General features: G+C 47.9%; 1 protein-coding gene across 3 annotated transcripts in view; it reads right to left on the reverse strand.

Annotated features, from left to right (window-relative positions):
- Window positions 1-15,331: 15,331 nt before the first annotated feature.
- LOC122733555 (wiskott-Aldrich syndrome protein family member 3-like) overlaps window positions 15,332-22,982 on the reverse strand; it is a 116,394-nt gene continuing 108,743 nt past the window's right edge. For all 3 annotated transcript variants that reach the window (XM_043974053.1, XM_043974052.1, XM_043974054.1), the window contains 4 exons: window positions 20,450-20,625; window positions 18,890-19,153; window positions 16,430-16,821; window positions 15,332-15,511 (listed from right to left, as the gene is read on the reverse strand). In XM_043974053.1, the coding sequence (XP_043829988.1) occupies window positions 15,354-15,511; window positions 16,430-16,821; window positions 18,890-19,153; window positions 20,450-20,625 (990 nt within the window). In that variant the 3' untranslated portion in view covers window positions 15,332-15,353. The remainder of the gene's footprint in view (window positions 15,512-16,429; window positions 16,822-18,889; window positions 19,154-20,449; window positions 20,626-22,982) is intronic.

Raw genomic sequence — 22,982 nt, forward strand, 5'->3', positions numbered from 1 at the left:
AAGAGGCTGGATTACCCCAGAGATTAGGAAGACAAGAATTAATTAGGTCAAGTGGTAGGCTAGGGGGTGACCTAGAGGGGAGATGGGTCTTCTCGATGAGCCCCCTCTCAAATGGCCACACTGCCAGGCCCTCAAGTATGCAGGAGAGGGCCAATCCATCCTGGGCAGGACTTGGCCATTTTTGGGGCCATTTTAAAAAAAAGTGAGGCAATTGGGGTTAAGTGACTTGCCCAGGGTCACACAGCTAGTGTCAAGTGTCTGAGGCTGGATTTGAACTCAGGTCCTCCTGACTCCAGGGCCGGTGCTCTATCCACTGTGACACCTAGCTGCCCCTAGGACTTGGCCATTTTTGAAAATCATACGCACCCCCTCCTTGTCTTCTTTGTCTCTGCTGCCTCCCTGAGTCACAACCCACGTGGCCTCTTGTTTATAAACCAAGGGATGAGGGACAGCTAGATGGAACAGTGGATAAAGCACTGGCCCTGGATTCAGGAGGACCTGAGTTTAAATCTGGCCTCAGACACTTGGCAGTTACTAGCTGTGTGACCCTGGGCAAGTCACTTAAACCTAATTGTGCCACCCCCCCAAAAAAGAAAGAAACCAAGGGATGAGCAGGCAGAGGAGGCCCGCCCTGAATGAGGGCCACCTCTTGGGCACAGGTGAATGGGGGAGATGCCTGGGCCTCCAATGAGGGGTCCCCCGTATGCAGAAAGGAAAGCTACACCAGCTTGTGGGAAACGTCACCCAAACAACCTACTCTACTTCCGTGCCTCCAGTTTTTCCTTCCTCTCCTTGCATTTCTGAATCAAAATTCTCTTTGGTACCCAGGTCCCGGTGAAAACCCATTTCTCCTTCCCACCCAAAGAGGCCTCTTTCTGGATCATCACCGGCACATCAAGTGACCTTGGGAAGCTGCCCCGTCTGTGAGCGTGACAAGGAGGAACCAGCACCACAGGGACTACAGACTGCCCTCTGTAAGTTGGGGATGGGACGCCCCCCTTCCCTGCCCTTGAGCCCTAACTTCTCACTACAAAAACCCCCCTGGTTTCTTAGGGGGAAACGAAACAGTTGACTCAGGGGCAATGCTCTCCTCTCATATTCTGCCATTGTTTATAGAGATATATTTTTGCGTGCCTTTATATGCACACAGTCTTCTTTCTGGTTCATTCCCTTCTGCTTGCTCAAAAATACTGAGGTCGCCTTTTGGCTACATATAGGCTGTCCCAAAGGTGCACTGAGGTACAGCCTTAAGCTCTAACAATTTTAGACATCTAAATGCTACAAATTTTAATAATCATTTGATATTTTAAAGTTTCTTTTACACTTATTTTGTTTTGTAAACTTTGAATAATTTATTTTTCATTTTCCTTTTGACATGACAGGAGCACCCTGCCACCTCGCATTGTATTTAATAGTTTCTGGATGCCCCTTTATAAGATATGTGGATTGGTAAAGGGGATTCTCTTGCTTGGCCACCTTGGTCACCTGATCTCACTCTGTTAGATTTTTCTGTGGGGGTCATGTGAAAGCTGTCATATATGAATCAAATCCTTGTTCTTTGAATTATCTTCAGACTAGGATTACATGTAGAATCTTTTTAATCATTGAACATCACCTGATGAGAGTTTTAAGTTCATAATGACGGTTATGCTGAATTTTTCACTAGAAACACAGCAGTATTATAAAAATTAATCTTTCAAATGTTTTTTCTAAGTTTGTGGCATTTCCAGCCTCTGAATCAGCTTTCCCATCACACTCCTGTGTTTTTAGTAATGGCTTGTCCCCTACTATCATTTCTAAGATCCAGGTGCTTGTCAGGGGAGAAGGATCCCTTGACAGATTATCAAGATGAGCAACTACATTGAAATCCTAAGTGATGATTCAGATACCACCCAAGAGCAAGCCATGGATGAGGGTTTCCCTGTTGAAAGCCAGATGCCAAAGAAGCAAACAGAAGATGTAGTAAAAAAATTGGAATCCTTTAAAGTGAAAAGGTCAGCAGACCAGGTGTCGACTACTGAATCTGAAAGCCATGGGGATGACGATAGTAGCCAGGGAGCTACTGCTGGCCCAGCACCAAAGCAGAAGCCTGATGTGTTTCCTCACCGTCCTAAAATATTCATGGGGCCCAAGAGAAAGAGAATATATGACTGTAAAGGCAGGTTGATTTGCAATGGCATTGATTTGTGTGACTGCCTGAAGGTTGATTGTATGGGCTGCTTCTACCCATGCCCCAAGTGTAACTCCCAGAAATGTGGAGTCAAATGCCGCCAGAATCGTACATGGGTTTATACCAAGATTGAAGATGAATCTGGTGAGGTGATCAATACATTTCCATTTGCACTTCCTGAATAAGATCCTGGCAACATTTGGCTCCCTTTTCTTTTGAGGGCTGAACTGCCCTTTCAAAAAAAATTATTTTTTATGAGTTTTAGAACTTGGGCAAAGAATTGGAATGGTCCTAGTATCAAATGATCACTCCAGCATTAGGAATGCTGGAATTAGGAATCCCCAGTTGATTCCATGTCATTCCTGCCCTGTCCTCTCTCCACCTTCATTTATCACTCCAGCCAGGTCAGAAGTGTCTTTAGATTTTGAAAAGAGTAAGGAGCCTCCCTTTCTAAAACCATGGGTTAATTGCTTTTCATGTTGTCATTAGTGTTTGATGGTTAAAAAAAATTAAATGTCATTGCTACTGAATGTGATAAGAAGATCATATCCACCGTGTGGTGGCAAAAACTTGCTTGGAAGTTTTATTTATTATTATATTGTTGTGTTTTGGATTCTTTCTGACTTCTCCAATTTAATCTTTCATGTTGAACGATTGTTGATAAACTGTTAAGCTACTCAGATGTCTTCAAAGACAAAACGGATAAGTATTGTTTGAGTAACAGCATTTAAAGACAAAAAAATAAAAATCATTTATAAATTCAAAGTTGGTTTTTAATCTCAAAGAATTCCCTTCAATTCAGAATCTAAGCAGGGCTCTGGGCAACCATATCTAATGGGGTACACCTGTGAAGACAGGTGCTCTCCACCAATAGGATGAAGGTAAGAAAGATGCCTCATATAGGGTCATGGTGAGTTGGACACAACTGAAAAGGAGTGAACAAAAATAGGGGCAGATAGTTTGGTGCTGCAGCGGATAGAGCCCTGGGCCTGGAGTCAGGAAGACTCCTCTGGCCTCAGACACTTCCTAGCTGTGTGATCCTGGGCAAGTCATTTAACCCTGCTTGACTCAGTTCCTCATCTGTAAAATGGGCTGGAGAAGGCAATGACAAACCACTCCAGTATCTTTGCCAAGAAAACCTCAAATGTGGCCACAAAGAGTCAGACACAACTGAAAAATGAGTGAACAAAATAAAAACAAACAAGAAAGCTCCACATCTGGAGGGCAGGGTGAAAGTTGGCCATGCAGCCAGAACAAGGGGCAGGAAGGACTTGCCACAACCAGGAGGACTCTTCCTCATTCCAGCTTTGCCTCTCAGGGAGGCTACATCACATTTTCCCTTTGTTGCCTGCAGAGGCCCAGGGGAGGGATGGAAATGGAGTTTTCAGTGGTTAGCAAATTCAGCTGCCTTCAGGCAGATGAGTTGTTTGGTAGCCCTCCCCTCATCCTTGTAGTGTCTGCCAGCATCATCAGAGATGGGACCATGGTTCGGGGCTGATACCCTCTTACAGCCTCCTGGAGTCTCCTTGGAGTCTCCAAGTTGCCTTGGGCAGCAACATCCTTAGCCACTATTATTCTTGTTGTTGGCTCCCAAACAAACAGTTTCATGGGACCTAGTTTCCTTAATATTTTTGAAGGACCTAATTTGTCTAAGTAGGTCTTAGTATATTTGTCTAGTTGTAGTTGTCTCTAATTTTGGCTTTTAGCTTCACATTTCAGAGGCTGACAATGAAGTCGGGGTTAGTTCACATGCATTTCTTCCTCCAGTGACCTTGGTACTCAGGCTCCTTAAGCCCCAATGCTCTCCCTACTTCAGGTGATAACACTGTGTTGGGTAAGACCTCCTCAAGGACTCAGGAGGATGCCTGTGGCCTAGTTCCCTAAAAGTCTGGACACATACTGTCTATCACCTCTGTCTAGCCTCGGGTTCCCTATAAGAAGGAATGTGTAAAATTGACTGAATTAGTACTTACTGAGGAGCCCTGGTCAGATGGAGTGGCTCAGCCTGAATACATTCCTTTATGTATAGCAGGCTATACCATTGTAGGGTAACCTGTAAATGTTGAGGAAACATCTCAGGGCACCTAGAGAACCAGGGAACATAAAAACGGGAGGAATCTTAGAAACTAGTTCAACAAAGAGCATAGAATGTCAGAGTTGGAAAGAACCTTAGAATAGTAACAACTGTTAAGGGATTTTAGAACACAGGGATGTTAGAGCTGGGAAGGAGCTTAGAGCATACCATGTCAGAACCGGAAGGGAAGTAAGAACAGACAATTCATTTCAAATATAGAATGTTAGAAATGGAAGGGACTCTAGAATGTAGGAAGTTAGAACTGGGCGGGGCCTCAGAACAGAGAATGCCAGATATGGGAAGGACCTTAAAACAAAAGGGGGTTACAATTATTGAGAGAACTTTAGAACAGAGAATATTAGAACTGGATCTTAGAACACAGAATATTTGAGATCAAGTCCAAGCCTCATTTCCCAGCCAAATTAGTTTAATTACCACTAGATGCCAGTTCTTCAATGGTGTTGTCCCTCTTGGGTGGATCGAAGAACACAGGGATGAGGGTCTCTTCTTGTCTGTCCTCCCAATTCTGGTTGTGTGCTGTCAATCTGGGACTGTGGTCGGGGTGTCTTGCCAGCAACATAATGGCAGGAGGGCTTTCCTACTGAAAAGTGGAAATGCTGGTGCTAGTTTGGAAATCTGACTGCATTTTCTTAATTCTAAGAGGGAGATTTCAAAGTTTTCAGGCACTCAGTTTTCAGATGCCCCTCATGGCTATGGAAAGTTCTGATAGCTAACATAAATTCTTCTTGCGGCCAAGAGAAGAACAGCTCATCATTGCCGTACATTTAAATCATGGGATCCCAGGCAAAACTGCAAAATTCTCACTCTTGTTCCCCAAGTCCACCACTCCCAGAAACACTCTGCTGGAGTGCTAGGGTATTCTATGGAAAGAGCACAGGACTAGGAGGGAGGAGAGCTAGATTCTGCTGATTGGGCCATTCATTTCCTGGGTGACATAGGGTAAGTCATTTTCCCTTTGCAAGCCGAGACTTCCTTCTCTGTAAGATGAGTGGGTTGGCATAGATGATTTATAAGACACCTTCCAGCTCTATCATTATATTTTGATTAAAAGCTAGCATTTATATAACCCTTTAAGGTTTGCAAAACAATTTATGAACATCTCATTTTATCCTCACAATATCCTTGGGATGCAGGTGCTACTACTATCCCCATTTTAAAGATGAATAAATCAAGGCAAATGACTTGCCCGGGCTAATAAGTGACTGAGGTTAGATTTGAACTCAGGTCTTCCTGATTTCAGGCCAAGCGCTTGATCCACTGCATCAATTTGCTGCCTCATTCCGATTCCCTTTTATTTTATTTTTGGTGAGGCAATTGGGGTTAAATGACTTGCCCAGGGTCATACAGCTAGTAAGTGTCAAGTGTCTGAGGTCAGATTTGAACTCAGGTCCTCCTGAATCCAGGGCTGGTGCTCTATCCACTGTGGCACCTAGCTGCCCCTCAATTCCCTCTTTTTTTTTCTTTTCTTTCTTTTTTTTTTTAGTGAGGCAATTGGGGTTAAGTGACTTGCCCAGGGTCACACAGCTAGTAAGTGTTAAGTGTCTGAGGTCTGATTTGAACTCAGGTACTCCTGACTCCAGGGCCGGTGCTCTATCCACTGTGCCACCTAGCTGCCCTCGATTCCCTCTTAGTTGTAACATTCTATGCTCTATTTTCTTAAAAAAAATTTTCTTGACTTTTTTTTGGTTTTATGCCAACTTGTTTTCCAAATATATCCTTTCTTCCCTACACAGAAAGCCTTATTAAAGCAAAGAGTTATCAAAAGAAATCTTTAAAAAAGCAAAACTATGCCATATATAAGTTAGACAGTATATGTAATTTTCCACACACAAAATTTCCCATCTCTGCAGTGAAAGGTGATTTTCTCATGTCTTCTCTTGCAGCCAAGCTTGGCTATTGGAGGTACATATGAGTCAGTTCTAATTTTGTTTTGTTTTTTTCCATGTCCATTGTTGTAGGTTTTGTATATATTGTTTTTCTGGTTCTGCTCACTTCACTTTGCATCAGGTCATATGTCTTTACATTCTTTCCAGCAGTCTTTATATTAATTGTTTTTAGGTATATTGGTTCTTTAACTACAGTCTATTTTTCAAAGTCCCATTTAACTCTCACATGCTATATTCTAAATTTCCTTTCAGTTGTAACATCCTATGTATTGTTTTCCAAGGTCCTCTCCACTTGACATTCTATGTTCTACGGTTCTTTCTAATTAGAAAAGTCTTTTGTTTTAGGTCACAGTTCTAGCATAAGGTTGATATCCTTGATCTGCCCCTTGCTACCTTGGGCAGGCCACTTCCCCATTTGGGACTCAGGTGCCTCCTCCCTAAAATAAGGGGATGGGGCTAGATCTCCAAAGTTATTTATAGCTCTACCATTCTATGAATCTATGAACACCGAGTAGGAATCACAACAAGGCCAATTTGGGCTTGATATAAGGAAAACCTTTCTGACAATTAGGGCAATCTAAAAATGGGACAGGTACTACCTTTAGGAGGGTCCAGAGTCTGTTCTTAAGATCAGAGGTCACAGAACTATTGAGTGCGTGGAAGAACTAGGATTCTGAATCCACTGCAGAGAGGTTGTAGGATCCTTTGTCAGGGTCATCCCAGAGGGGTTTCCTGCTTTGGCTATCACTTGAACTTGACCAGGTCCAAGGGCTGTCTGGCTATTAGTTACACCGATGATGACGAGAGTTACACTCTCTTGTGGAGATCTGGCATTACCATCCCTTCCCCACCTCCTGAGACGCACAAACCAACCATACGGCACAGAGACTTGGCAGAGGCCCACACAAAGCCAATCTTTATTGGTCTTTTTATTACCACATGCATAAAGTGTCAGCAGTTTGGGAGATTATGTTGCTAACAAATGTAGTTCACACACAGGTCTTGAAAAGCTGCTCCCTTCCCTCTCAACAAGGGGAGCTTGCTTAGCAACCATTCAACTGGTACCTTCTGGGGTCCACGTCAAGCCAAGCAGAACCCACAACACTGGGTAAGACACACTTGCTCACACTTAGCAAACCGCGAACAGTGGGTAGATACAGGCAGCAACATCTATTGACTAAATGCAAAGGGCTTCAATCCCACCTGATGCGGGATGGCTTTTTTAAACATTAGCTTGAGAAGAATACGGATCAGTCATCAAGTAGCTTGAAGCGTGTGCAAATTCACAAGTTTGAAGCCCATGGGGTTCTCTCTGGACAGGTGGGCACCCCAACTGAAACCGAGGCCAGCCTGGCCTCAGCCACTCTCAGAAAGTGGAACCTGTGAGGCAGGAGGCACCAATGTGCCAGTCCCCAGGTCTGGCTGGTAGGTGTGAGGGGTGTGTGTCCTCCTCTCAGTCTTGGTGCATAGAGAGAGCAGGGGGAATTAGGGAGAAGTTAGGACTTCCAGAGAACAGCAGGGGGATAGTACCACCACTCTTTCCTACCTGTAGGCCAAGCCAGCTTGGAAAGTCTCCACGGAAGGAAAGGACATTTTTTTTCGGGAAAGGAAAGACTGTTTTTGACTGGAGGTGGTGGAGGGCCTGGCGGAGTGGGAATGGGGGGGGGGGGTTGAAGGATCTCTTCTCACCAACTGCTGATAAGCTTACTCCCCTCTCCAGAGCTTTCACAGCCTTTTGAGCCAGCCGACCTCCCACAGGTCAGAAGGGGACCTTTACCACTTGCTAGCTCCAGGCTGTGGTCATGGCCCAATCCATCCAGATATGTGATTGTGCAGGGGGTTGGGGGAAGATAAGACAGGTTCACTGGAGCCCAGAAAGAACACCTGAACAAGGGGCTGGGACCCTACATTCCTGCCACTGGGTTTGTCGCCAACTTCAGTTACTGTGGCACTTTTTGCTCTGGATCTCGGAGTCCTCCTCTGTAAATTGGAGCTTGGAGGGCTTCCCAGTGTGCACCTCATGAGGATCAGATTAGCGAGGGGCTGTGAAAGTGCCAGGCAAACAGGAGTGCAGACCTTTCATTCCCACAGTGCCCTTGGACTCTTAGTTTTCTTCACTGTAACACAAAAGGGTAAAGGACTAGATGACCCCAAAAGTCCTTCACACTAAGGCCTATGCTCGGCTCTTCCCTCTCCCTCTTCTTGCCACATACCAAGCTACTGCTCAGAAACCAACCCTGGCTTTCATCGAAACAATTCTCATTTTGTCACCTTGCGGCATTTCCAGTCATCCTTATCCCCTTTCTCTTACTCACCTTTATAGCCCCTTCTAAGTGGAAAGCTCTGTGCGGGGTGCCATGGGTATCCTGCCTTCAACGAGCTTACATTCTACTTGATGAGACACAGAGAACTAATCCATATTAGCATAGGCTGTGCATGTAGATGAAAATCAAATGCTATGAGTCACTTCAAGATGGTTGGTTGTGGGGGGGATGGGGACTGCTTCTTGGACACCATGGCATTTGAACTGGGCTCAAAGGATCAGTAAGATTCTAGCAGATGGGGCAGCTAGGTGGCACAGTGGATAGAGCACCGGCCCTGGAGTCAGGAGGACCTGAGTTCAAATCTGGCCTCAGACACTTAACACTTACTAGCTGTGTGACCCTGGGCAAGTCACTTAACCCCAATTGCCCCACATACACACACACACAAAAGATTCTAGCAGATGGAGGTGGCCCAGAGGCCCAGTGCAGAGTAGCTGGATTGGTTGGGTTGTGTTTTTTTTTCCTTTTAGATAACAGATCCCAAGTGATTTGAATGAGTTGGGTGACTTTGCAAAGGATCATGGGATTTAGAGCTAGAAGGAACCTCAGGTATCATCTACTTCCACACCCTCATTTTACAGATGAAAATGTGTCACAGTGAGGTGAAGGGACTTGGCCAAAGTCACACAGGCAGCTGATGGAAATCACAGAATCAGATTCCATCCCAAGGGAGGGGGCCGCCTAAGCACATGGACAGGCAAATTCACTGTTTGCACAAGGAATGGTCTGGCCAGAGATACTGTAAGGCCAAGTAACTGCTAAAGGATGGCAGCTGCACTCATGGCATTGTTTGGGCAATTTGGGGTGCTGCTTCTCATGGCCCAGCTCTGGTGTCCGGGAAGCCTCCTCTGAGCCACTTCCCCAGCCTGAAGCCAGGCATGCCCACCAGGGATCGGAGGGGTGGGGTAGGGAGAGAAAGTGGCTGCTTTTCTTGAATGTGTGTCGGGGGGACTGACCTCAATGATACATGTGTAATTGTCTACTTGTCCAAAACAATTTAGCAGCTGACGATGCTCAGAGTCCCTGGAGCTGTACCAGCCCAAATGGCTCTAACCTCAACTCACACAACAGGATAAGGGACAGTGATTAATAGTAAAGTCTGGATCTTCTGAGGTACTGAAAGTGTGAGGAGGCCACGCCAAGATAAAGAAGCACAACTCTGAGGCCAAGCTCATGCAAAGTAGCAAAAGGGACTGGGGGTCTGGGGGGACTGGGGCAGAGGAAGCTCTGAAGACGAGAGGGTTTAGAGCTGGAAGGGACATCAGAGAACGAGTCCCATTCATTCATGGAACAGAAGAGGAGTTGGAGGTCCAAGGAGAGGAAGTGATTCACCCAAGGTCATAGAGCTTGTGACTAGCAGAGCAGGGACTGGGAATCTAAGCCTTTCAATTGTTTTCTTTACATGGTACTGCCCATGTACACATATGCCCAAAGCCTTTCTCTGCGAGCCTAGACATTGCCACACTTCCATTTCTCCCCCTGTCTTGGTAGCATTAGTTTTCTGGCTTGCACAGAGCAGGTAGGCCCATCTCCTGGGGCTGTGGGAGGCTGGCCTACAAGGCAATCATCTGTTAGCATCTGGCTAGAGAGCTGCCTGCAAGAAAAACTGGCCTGGCCCCAGAGGATGGATGACCCCTAGCCTCACTAGACTGGCAATTATGGGAGGGAGGCTGTGACTCTAACCTGCTCCAACAGAAATCTGGGCCCAAGCCCCAGTACTCCGAGGTCTGGATGATGGCTAGACACTAGGAGCACAAAGGAAGTGTGCTGACTGAGCTGAGCTACGAAGCTGCTCAGATAGAGACTAGACTAGGCGACCAGTCCTGGAGGTTCCTCCAACTCTGAGGTGCCACGATTCTGGGAGAATCTGGCTTCCTCTTTCAGATCCTTCATTTTCCTCCTGGTGCTCATACCCTTGCTTTAGGCCTAGATCCTCAGACTCATTTCTGGGGGCCTTGTTCTCAGAGTTCTGACATTTTGCATTCTAAGGTCACTTCCAATGCTGACATCACATATCTTAAGCTCCATAGCCCCCTTGACATTGTATATTCTAAGGTTCGTCTCAGCTCTGGAAGTCTATGTTCTATGTTCTACAGTCCTGGAATACAGTTCCCTCATTTTCTGTTCTAAGGTTTCTTCTAGCTCTGACATTCAATGATTCTGATGGGCCTAGAGGCAGAGAAGAAAATAGGTAAGAGCCACGATGGGGAGGGGAATAGGGGGAACTACCACTGCCTCTGATTTGGGTACACTCTGTGGTCTGCAGGGTGTCCATATCAGCCAAACCATGCATGGGGGAAGGAAGAAGAACTGGAAACCTAGCTAATTCTCTCTACCCACTCTCTGTGCAACAAACTTTGCTTGTTTGAACATTCATTGCTAAAAGTAATAAGGAAGTAGTTTATCAAAAGAGATTGCTTTGGGGTTTCTGGAAAAAGAAAAACATGGTGACTGTGGTCCCATAGAAGAGGGGCAGGCTGGGGTCTTGGCTCTTGTAGCTGCCCAGTGCCAAACAGCTAAATCTATTTCCTCTGGCTGAAGTATTTGTTTGAAGTTTCCAACTGATCCTGGGCCAAGGGCTCCCAGGCTGTGAGGGGGTCAACTGTAACTCCTCTCCTGCCTTTCTGAGCCATCAGGCATTGGGGGCCTCAGGGGCTGGGCAGCTACATACATTGAAGCCAGTTTATTCCAATAGTTGGGGCTCCCATGTCCACAGGGGCTGGCCAAGCCACTGTTGTAGCCTGGGCTGGAGGATTGGGGTCATCCTAACTCTAAAGTACATTTAACTCTCTGTTGTCCTTAAGCATCCAGTAGCCCAAACGCCCCAGCTAGGGGAATGGTTACATGGCCCAATTAAGCCCAAGCAGTAGCAGGGACCAGTTGCCGGCCACCAGCCATACTTGTCTGCATGAAGCAGAGCAGGTTTGGGGGACTCTGGGACATGTTTGGAGAGACCTGTGTCTGGAGGCTTAGGAGCCATAGCACATGCTTGTGGGATGATGGGAGGAGATAAAAAGCGGAGAGAGGCACAGGGAGGGGGAGAAGGGCACTTTCTCAGCCTTTCAGAGTCAGCAGGGCCTGGCAGGGTCTGCCAGTCAGAACATAAAATGATAAATGAGGAAACTGAGGCATAGAGAGGTTACTCCACTTGTTAAGGCCCCAAGCTCCAAGCCAGGCTAGGAGGCAATGAGGGAAGATTACAGGAGCAGAGATTTCCAGCTGGAAGGACCCTTTGAGGCCATCAAGTCTGGCTCTCTCATTTTACAGTGGAGGTCACTGAGGTTCAGAGAGCGAGTGATTTCCTTGGGGTCACACAGCTAGGAAGGGGCAGAAGTAGAATCTGAACTCAGATTTTCTTGATGCTGCCATTCCCTGCCTCTCCCCCTCCCTCTCCCTCACCTACTCCACAGAAGGAAAAACTTCCTAATGATTCGAGTTGTTCCAAGTAGAACCTGCCTATCACCAGAGGGAAGAGATTGGCTGACCCCTTGTGGGGATTGTGCCCCCTTTCCACTCTTTAGACTTGACTTCTATGAGCAGAAATGAGAGCACTCCCATAACACAGCCTGGTCTGCTTAAAATGATCTTGGCACAGTCATCCCTGAAAAGCCTAATCCACTGATGTGACCCCTTTGGGGACACATAGGGCTGGGGAAGAGGAAACAAGTCAGGCTCACACCTGGGCACAGGGCCACTCAGCTGCCATGTCATGACATGACCAGGCCCATGTGCTGCCCAAAGGTTGGGGTGCTGGAGAATTTCCCGCATGGTAAGTAGCTGGCTGCCTCCCTCTCTCAGGCAGACACATGCAGTAGACGGCACTCGATTTGGAGCAAGGGGACCTATGATCCTCCTGGCTCAGCTACTTATTACATGGGGCACCTTGGGCAAGTTACCTCCTCTCTCTGGTGTTGGACTGAGGGATCTCTAAGGCCCTTCCAGCCCCACATGCCACAAGCCTATGCCTGCAGGGCCACTGAGAGCATCCCAGTCCCATGCTAGTCCTGGATGGTGAGATGCCAGAGGGAGTGGCTGAGAAACTGCTGTGTGTGTGAGACACATCACGCCTCCCCACCTGCCCGGCTCCATCTCACATCTTCTTCCAGCCTCTCTGCTAGTAACAAGGGGAGCCCGCTCATTCTCCTTCCAGATGGCACAAGCTGTTTCTTTCTCACTTCTGCCCACGGCTCCTAGACTGGGCCTTCCAATACTCTAAGATGGTACTCGCATCTTCCAAGCCTTCTCTTCTACAGGCTCACAGCCCTCCTGGGGCTCGCCAATGGATGGCCAACGTCCTTCCTTAAACAGTGATCCCAGAAGACAATCTGACCAGTCATACTGGCCATCTCGTTCTTCTTCCTATGCCTTTCCATAGGCCGCTCCCTCCACACCTAGAACACCCTCGCTTCTCATCTCCATCTCTTTCAAATCCTTAGCTTTCTTCTAGGCTCAGCTCGGCTACCGCCTCCTACAGGAAGTCTTTCCTGCACCCTCATTTGTTAGTGATCTCTCTTTGCTCCCCAATTACTCTGTACTAACTTATCTGTAGGTTATGTTATATCCCTCTCCTAATGGAATTTAAGCACCCTGTGTCTCACTTTCGTATCTCAGTGCAATATGGGATACATAGTTGGTGCTTAATAGATGCCTGCTGCCTGGAAGTGAAGTGGCCAGGCCTGAGAAGAGCAGGGCTGTCAGCTGCCGTCCTTGTTGGGGCTAATGTTCTCTGGCTGTATGGGGCTAGAGGGTAGGAGTCAGGTATAAGGTGGTCATTGCCAGATACTCCCCAGACCACTGAAGGCTGCCACCTTTCCTGAGGCCTCACTTGCCTGGCCACTGGCTGCTTGGCTAGCAAACCAGATGGCACTAATGTTAGCGCTGTTGGTTATTTTCTGGGTGGGTCTTTTTTAAAAAAAGGCTTCCTATTGCTACAGAGGGGCAAGGATTTTTAAAGCCAGCCTGTAGCCACTCCCACAGCCTGCGATGGCCAGATAATTTCTCGTCTACCACTCAACCAAGCTTGGGAAAAGATTCCTTTGGCTCCCACTGAGAAGAAAGGGGAGAAGGGACTCTAGTAAAGGTCAGTTTGGTCTAGCACAATCAGGGGGCTCAACTTCATTTCCATTCTGCCACTGAGAGGCTGAGTGAACTTTGGCAAGTCATTAGACTGCTGTGCCTCAGTTACCTCATCTGTGAAAAGGGGAAACTTCTACCTATTTCACTGGGATGCTGTGGAGGGGCTCAAATGAAACTCTGAATATGTGACCATAATGCACTAGAGAAATGCAAGCTGCTTTTATCGCTAGTGATGATCATAATATCGGACAGGTCTCTATTTTTTCTTTCATCTATTTGTGTGGGAAGCAGGCCACATACCTTTCTACTGTAGAACCAAGGCTCCTCAAGGCAAAATAAGGCCTTAAAGCCCTACAGAGAATCAGGAGCTGTGGCTTATGGCAGGGCTCTCCTGTGCAAACACTTGTGCAGCCACTGCTGTGGCCCTCTTCCTGAGGAAGTCTCAGCCATTTTTGTTTCCCAAGAGTCTATACCACAGAGAGGCCCAGGTAGCCCCTGGAGCATGCTGGAGGATGGGGGATGCCAATTTGGGATTAAACCTTTGTTATGAACAGACAGCACAGTTTCATGGCTACAGAAGTGACCTAGAGAAGTGAATCAGGTCCTATCTCTGCCACATACAAGCTGTGTGGCCCTGGGCAAATTAGGTCCGTTCTCAGTGCTTTGGGGAACTCTCTAAAACTGGAAATTACAATGAGGTACCACTCTGTATCAGGGGACAGAATTTACATACTGGGAATTCCCTACAAAGATGAAATCCGAGATCTGATTACTCAGTTCTCCCCCCCGCAAAGGATGACCTATTAAATAAAGAATCCATCAATGGAAGCTTAGGCCTTGACTTAGGGATTTTGACTAGGCTACCCAACTAGGAAATGTCAGAGCAGGGATCTGAACACAGATCCTGTTGCCTCCAAGTTTAGTGTTCTTCCCATCCCAGCAGGCTGCCTACCTGGGTACATACACAAGCAATAACAAGAAAGCCTCCTGGCCTCCACTCTGATGTCCTTCCCCCTATCCCACAACTGCTTCCTTGGGCATAATCGAGGTGCACACTCTCTGATGGAAGGTACCCAAGGGATGCTTGGTGCCTGCCTGGGGACATCTCTTCATTCCCAGGGCCGTGCAGAAGGGACCCTGGCAACCCCCAGGGGTCCGCCTCTGCTCACCCGGGCTCAGAACATGAGGACCACGCCACACACAAGCTACCCTTCTCATGGCAACAAGTCCAGCTACTCTCTGGGCGAAGTGCCCTGCAGTCCCAGGCAGAAGCTGTTTCTATAAACATCTGAGCCAAACAGCCTCAGGGAACAAGAAGTTTTCCCACAGAACTGTGGGGTGAATTGGAGATGGGGCGCCAGGGTAAGAAAACACCTTTTCTCATTAGCTCAAACATGCCAAAAAGCCATGAACTGAAGGGTACCCTGAGTAGCCAGCCGCCAACTTCATTTCCTTGACTACACAGAGGACCATATCTAAGTCAGCCCAAAGAGATGAAAATCTATTTTTCAAAAGTCGCCCCCCTGCCTCACCCCACCCCACCGCTGCCTACCCTCCTACTGGAGTATGCAGGCCAGCCACCCCACCAGCTGCCCACTGCTCCTGCCTAGAGCAGAGGCCAGGGCAGGGGTAGAGGTGGAGTGGTGGGGCAGGAAGGGAGCCTTTGTTGGGAGGGTGAGTGTCACAGGGGAGCCCAGGGTGGAGGCAGAGCAGGCTAGGGGGGAGGGAAGAGGGAGGAGGGAGGGCGCTGCATTAGAACACTCAGCAGCCCGGCCAGCCCGGCCAACACGGCCCGGCGTCCCTTAGTCTGACCACTCATTTTCATCCAGCTCGGAGTCATCATCTGACTCGCTGTACTCCACTGCAATGCGCCGGGAGAGGATGGTGGCCACATCATTGCCCACGGGCTCCTTCTTGGCCTCCTGTTCCCATTGCTCCTGCACCTTCCGCAGCTGGATGCCTGTAGGGAAACAGCAGAGACAGGAACTTAGCACCTTCCCTGAATCCCATCATTCTCAATTTGTAGGAAGGAGTAAAGGGCTCAGGGCCTGGGGTGGCCCACTAGCTCTCGAAGACGCAGGGCTCACTCACATGGGAACTTCCCAGCTCAGAATTGCACGGCTGGACCGGACCTTAAAAACCACCTGGTCCGACCATCCTCATCTGAAGGATACTGAGACTCACAAATAGTCACTGGCTTAGTGTCAGATCACTTAGGGCTCACCACCACCATCTGCTGCCTGTTAAATCTGCTAAGGTTCTCCTCTGATGCCTCAGCATGGTGATGAGGTGACCCCGGATTCGTGGAGGTTTTACCAGCAGAAGGGAAGCCAAGTTCCAATCTTGGATAGCAAACACTAAGGCTAGAAGGCTGGCCATGAGGCTCCAGGAAATACGGATAGATTGCCATCTGTCTCAATGGAAGCGGCCTGCCACGCTGATGAGACCACAAGTCTGCCATGATTACAATTAAGCAACTTACATTTATGTAGCACCTTAAGGTTCATAAAGCAGATGATGACAACATCAATGACCTGCCTTAGTTAAGGTCTGTATATATCATATAATGTAACCCTCACGAGAATCCTGGTTCCTTGTGGGTTAGAGGCATATCACCAAGTTGGCCACAGGGGGATTTTTTTGGCCATATCACCGGCTGAAGACCATCAACTAAGGTGTCCGTGAAAAGACTACCCACATGGGATGAAGTTGTGGTCAGTGTAGATGCCACAAAATGGTCACTTTGTCAAACCACTCATTAGCAGCTAAGATCCCTGGGAAATCTCCCTTTCTGAACTCTCCTCACCTGCCAGAATCTTTGGTGGTTACAATGTTCCATGGCCAGATTTCCCAGCCTCCTTCCCTCCATCATACTCACCCCTCCGAATGGCAGCAAGAAGATCACTTCTGGCATCACTCATTGGTATCAACGGGATCTGAGGTTTCCGTGGTTCAGAAAGTACAGCACCCGGGGAGGCCGAGTGGGCCGGGGAGGCCGTGGCCATTGGAGGGCCAGGAGGGGGTGGAGGAGGAGCTGCAGGAGGGCCCATGGGGCCAGTCTGCGGGGGAGAGACCGAGTATGGGCAGGGTGGGGCCGGGGGTGGGGAGGGTGTGTAGGCAGGATGGGCCAGGGCGGCAGTGGCAGCAGGTGCAAGAGCAGGTGGGACAGAGATGGGGCTATCGAAAGCCGTCTGGGCCGATGGGATCACTGGAGGTGGCGGGGGTGGGGCAGGCGGTACAAAGAAATCAGCCATGGGCACTGCCTGGGACCTGCGGGAAGAAGAAGAGAAAGAAGATATGGACATCAAAACTGGCCTTGAATCTAAGTACTTGAGCCGCCATGTGCACCAAGGCAAGTCAAGGCTCTTTGTATAGCCGGGTGACAAGGTGCTAGGAGGGAATCCAGGCTTCACAAGGGAAACTGCAGAAGAAACTTCTAAAGAGGACTTACTCAGTGTGGGGCCTCTTAGAAACTGTAAAGTTACAGAGAAGGAGCTGACCCAGAGAGGGATGCTGTAAGGGTGGAGGGCGCTTCCACACTCAAAGTTCCCCACACCAACACAATTGTTGTTCTAGACTGAAAAAATGACTATAATTTGCCAAATTCACGGTTCGGCCTAAAATAAGATTCTTTTCCAGGAGGGGAAAAAGTATATGTGTAATATTATAGGAATGCAGCACGCGATGTACACAATACATGCACATACCCTGAAAATGAGTTTTTGGCAAGCAGGATTTGAGGGAAAGCACAGCTTCTGTTGCAACCAGTATGATAGGTCTCAAGAGGCCCTTGGGCTCCACGGGGCCTCTCCCTGCACCTGCCATTACACCCCTCCAACAGCCACCTTTGAGGTCCAGTGTGCAGTATGGTGAATCTTGGTGAGTCTTCAAAGGTGAACAAATGTCCCTGCCACTGGACTCCTGGTGCTGCCACGAAGCAGACTCTGAGCTGCCAGAGGTCGTGGTCCCCAACTGAGCCAAGTGTCCCTTCCAGTGGCAGCTCAGTCACTACCAACATGCTGGCCTGGCACTTTCCCTTTGAACCTGTCCTGGAAAACCTGGGCTGGCAGGCTTCCCTGAAGCTAGAGACCAGCATGTTGTCCATAGACCCAAATAACTTGAACATTCTTTCGGCACCAGCAAAGGACTGTATCCTTTGATCTTTCTTGGGGATCATGGCAACAAAGGAGGCCCCAGAGGCAGCTTCTCAGAAGGGGCTTCCTAGCTCTCCTCTGCTACATAACTGAGCATTAGCCTTGAAGGCAGGGGGCCGAACAGGAATGAGGCTGAACTGAAGGGAATTTTCTTTTGGGCCAAGTAAACATTTCTTTAATATCTGAAGATTTACAAAGTTCCCTCCTCACAAAGACTCTGGAAGGCAGGCATGGGGTGCAAAGATTGCTAGCACCAATCTATAGCTGAGGAAACTGAGGCTCAGATAGGTTAAATGACTTGTTGAATATCATAAAGTGAATGGCAGAGCTAAGATGAAAAGAACCATCGTTGGTTTATAAACAGAAATGCTGACATACATGGCAGGGTTGTGACTTTTCCAAGGTCTCCCGGGAGTTAGCAATGTATAGTCAGGTACCCTGGATACCTCATCCAGGCAGAAGACAGGGCTGTGCATCAGAAAGAACTATTTTCTGTTGCTTGTTCTGATTCTCACTAGCTGTATAACCTTGGACAAACACCCTACCGTTCTGGGCCTCATAGGTTCATAGACTTTAAGCTTGGAGGGACCTTAGAGATCCTCTAGTTCTCAGTTTGCTCATCTGTCAAATGGGTATACCAATAATTGTCCTGCCTATTTCACAGGCTATTAGGATGGGGTGGGGTGGAAGAGGGAAAGGGAAACAGGTGCTGCTTGTATGGGAAGATTCCCTTCCCCCTCTTGCTAGTGTGAGGGTGTTGAGGAATAAAGGTTGACTGCGACTCTACTGGGGGTATTTAGGGGCACCAAGAAGTAAGTAAAATGCCGGTGTATGTGGCTGAAAGCCAGCTTAGGTCAGAGGAGTGCTAAAGCACAGAAGGAGAGGCAGTAATTATAGTGAAGAATTATGCTTCAGCAGCTGCTAGAGGAGATGGTGAGGCTAGGAAGTGCTCTTGAAGTAGGCCAGGCCCTCCTTCCTCTGCTGGTGCACAGGTCAGGCTAATACCCCAGCTGGCCCCTGTGCAGAATGAGCAGTGACGACCCCTCCCAAATGAGATTCTGTCCAGCACAGCGCCTTGGAATCGTGGGCAAGCAGAACTCACCTCAAGGCTCCATCCTCTATCTTCAGGAATGGGAGGGATAGAGAAAGGGGGTGGGTGGGAGGTATGGAACATGACAGCCTACCCATAGTCCTTGATCAGTTGAGGCCTGGGTCCATTCAGTATCGGATCTGGAGGCTGTGGCACATGAGGTTGTTGGACTCGGCCAAGGCTGTTCTGCCGACTGCCTGGAGCTGTGGGTCGGTAGGTCAGCTCTGGGAGCTGGCTGGGGGCCAGGATGATCTCCTTGTGTTCCATGGGCAGATGAGGAGTGGGTGCCAACACCTGCTGGGCTGGATGGTTGGGGCTGGCTGGGTAGGAGTGATCACCAATGTCTGATGCATAAGACCTAGAGCAAAGGTGGATAGCAATGGTCACATACCAGTCTGAACCATGGGAAAGAGAGTTGAAGGTACACAGGTAAGGGAGGGGCCAAAGAGGGAGCAATGGGTTCATAGGACCCTAAAAACCACCTTTTCCAATCCTCTCATTTCACAAAGAAGGAAACTGCCACTAAATGCAGAGCTCTTTCCACCGTACCTTACTGCCTCCAAAGACATTCTTATTGTCATTAGAGATCATCCAGGAAGTTCTGATTTGGCTTCACTGGTTCTGATTGGCCATAAAGAAGATGGGGCTGCCAACAACTACCTTCCGATTGGCCAGTTCCTCCAAAGAGCCCTTCCTTGCCTTAAATCCCAATAGAACTGGATGGATTCCTGGAGACTGGGCCATTTTCAACCCCTGGAGGTTTCAAAAGGGCAGCTCATATCCTCACCCATCACTGGTGGAATTCAAATCAGGAGGATTGTTTTGGGAGGGCATCTGGCTGTACACAATAAGAGTCACAAATTGTATTCTTTAGCCTAATCATCTCACTATTGGAAATCTGCTCTGAATATGATCATTTTTTAGAAGGAAGAGGGTCAGCAACTGTGATTTCATGAGGTGAGGGAGTGCCTGGTGCCGGAGCACCATTCTCTGGCACATGCTACTTCGAGTCTTAGAGAGCTGGCTTGGGGAAGTGACGTTCCCACATCTACCCAGCTGGGGACTCTGAGCCCTGGCTCTTCCTCCTCTAAGGCCAGCTTTGTAGCTTCTTGGCTGTTATCATAAAGGAAAAACAAGCTGTTCAAATATATGGCAGCATGTATAGTCATCGCACAGAGCTGCAAATAACCCAAACGTCCAAATTTTAGGTGGATGATTGAATGGGATAGCAAAGTAATGGAATATTCCAATGCAAATGATATACTGAAATGTGGAAAAAAATCTCATGAAGCGATGATGTGTTTGAACTTTTATCCAAATGCACAGATGACTGAACCGAGAACGGCAAGAGACATGGACACTGATATGTACATCTTGTACCAGAAGTTCAGTTTCCGCCAATAAGGAGCTGTACACTTCATTGGTTCAGAAGTGCACTATGAATTCCTTTTTTACAACATTGTTTAAAGAGGACGAATGCCTTATGCCTGAGGAAAGGTAGATGAGATCTTGGGATCTTTTGTGGGCAGGGGGAGAAGGGATTGCTCTGAGAAATAGGTTCACCTTCTGTGCAGTAACATCACACATGGTACACTTTTTGTCAATGGCAAAGGGGGAGCAAAGGACCGAGTGGGAAATAATAGGTAACACGTGCCTATTATCTGGGGAGAGTGATCCTTCTGAGGAGGCCATGTGATACGGAGATGGTGAGAACCTGTTATCTGGCCGGAATTCTTTATCATATGCCATCATGCTCCACTCCATCCGCCGGTTCCGTGCCTTCCGCACTTTCTTCACCTCCCTGGTGGAGTCCTCCACCAGTCGCTGTTCCTGCAGATCAACACAAACACACCTCAATTTCCCCATGTTGGTCAGCTAAAAACCAACCCAGTCCTGGGGCAACCTCCATAGGGCTGCTTAGGCCCTCCATATAAATATGAGTGGCAGTCATCTAGCCACGATGCTGATGCCAAAGCCTTCCTCTGGCAGAAATCTGGGTATCAAAGCAAACACTAGGCCAGGAGGGAACCTGAAGAGAAAGTCAACTAGTCCCTAGCTTCTTAAACTGTGGGTCACAATCCCATAAGGGGTTGTGTAACTGAATGTGGGAAGTCGTGAAAAATTTGGCAATAGTAAAAGGCTATGTATTCCTTATTTTGTATACCTATATACATGGGGTCATGTAAACATTTCTTGGGTGAAAAGGAGTGGAAAAAATTTAAGAAGCCCTGGACTAGAATATCCCATAGCCCCAGGCTGCACAACAGGATAAATTGTTCATGTTGTAAAAGCTTTCCAACTGGTGTTCTTGCCTGCAGAAGAACAGAGTAACTATTCCTATTGATCAGATCCTGTTATTCCCCTGCTCAAAGACCTTCAGTGGCTCCCTGAGGCCTACATGATTAAGTGCAATCTCCTGATTCTGACATTCACAGTCCTTGACAATGAGGCTCCAAACTATTTGTCTGTATCTTACCATAGTATTCCCCTTTCCGTCCACTACGTTCCAGCCAAAGAAGACCACTCTCTGATTTCTGGTCTTGTTTTGCATTCTCCCATCTCTGTCCTCATGCCATCCCCTGTGCTTGGAATAGATCCCCGCCCCATTGAGAACTCACTCAGATGCTACCCCCTTTAAGAATCCTTCTCTGATGTTCCATGTGAACGTGAGCCTTCATCAGATTTCTTGGAGCACTTTGCTTGAATGTCCCCTTTGCACTGATTTCACTCTCCTTTAGATCATGGTAACTTCTGTGGTTGGCCCTTCCTCATTGGAGCGTTGATTCCTTAGAAAAGGGCCTAAGTGGTGTCTAGCTCTGGATGTCCAGCACCCAGCTCAAGCACAAGGTTTGCTTCATAAAGTTGGTGCTTCATTGAACCACGCCAGGTTGATCATTCTCTACCATATTCCTGTCTACCACTGGTGCCACCATCCTCCCAGTGACTCAGGCTCACACCCCAACTGTTACCCTCAATGCCTCCATCTCTCTTGCTCCCCATATGCCCATAGCCAAGCTGTTGCCAAGATCACTTGAGTCCATCTTCCCACTATCCCTCCTATATACCCGCTTCTCTTCTTTGACACAGCCACCACCCTAGCTCAGGCCCTCCTCACCTGAATTATTACAATAGCCTGATGCTTGGTCTCCTTGCCTCGGCTCTTACCGTTTCACTCTATCTTCCGCTCAGATATCAGGATTATCTTCCTAAAGCAATGTCTGACCACCTTCCCCCCTTCCCTTCAATAAACTACAGTGGCTCCCTATCACTTCCCAGATCAAGCTGTTTAAATTCTTAGCTCTTTAGTGTTCTGGAAGGTTTTGGTGTTTGGAAGGTTACACCTTCCTCCTCTTACCTGACCCCTTGTGACTCAGTGACAATGGCCTCCTGGATCTACTCCATCTTCTGATATTTTCTGAGCATTTTCATTGGCTGTCACCCTATGCATGGCACTTGCTCCCTCCTTGTGTCTCCCTCCTGGCTGCCCTAACTTCCTTCAAGTCTCAGCTAAAATTTTACCTTCTGCAAGAAGCCCTTCCTAAGATACTTAGCCTTCCCTTGAGACTACTTCCAATTTACTTTGTCTATATCTTCTTTGTCCACAGTTGTTTGCATGTGGTCTCCCCCTTGAGGGTACAGATTGCTTTTGCCTTTCTTTGTTTCTCTAGAGTGTCTGGAACACAGTCAGTGCTTAATAAATGCTTGTCCATGAGTCCTGGCAGGTCATTCTTCTGACTAAAACAAAACTTCTCCTTTCAGTGGTGAGGCCTAGATTTGGCCTCAAACCTTTCCAAGTTAGGATCTGAGCTGTGTTAAGTATGTGGGAATGGCAATTAGGACTGGATCTAGAGATATGGGATCCTCTGAATAGACATGATCATTGAACCCATGGGAGCTGAGAATGTAGGGAGGGAGAAGAGAAGGGGTGCCTAGACAGAGCTGGGGGACCACCACCGTTAGTGGGTGTGACCTGGATGAAGAGCTAGCAAAGTCCGAGAAGGAAGGGGCAGCTGGGTGGACAGAAGGAGAGCCAGGAAAGCCTAGAGAGAAGAGAGTATCCAGTAGGGGAAGGCAAACTCTAGTATCATATGCTGCAGAGAGGGTGCCAGGGCTGGGAGGAACTTCGAATAGAGCAGCTTTCAGTTCAGATGAGATCAGAAGCCAGATTGCCCAGGGTTTAGAAGGAA

Source organism: Dromiciops gliroides, chromosome X, assembly GCF_019393635.1.
Source record: "Dromiciops gliroides isolate mDroGli1 chromosome X, mDroGli1.pri, whole genome shotgun sequence".
Classification (NCBI taxonomy): domain Eukaryota; kingdom Metazoa; phylum Chordata; class Mammalia; order Microbiotheria; family Microbiotheriidae; genus Dromiciops; species Dromiciops gliroides.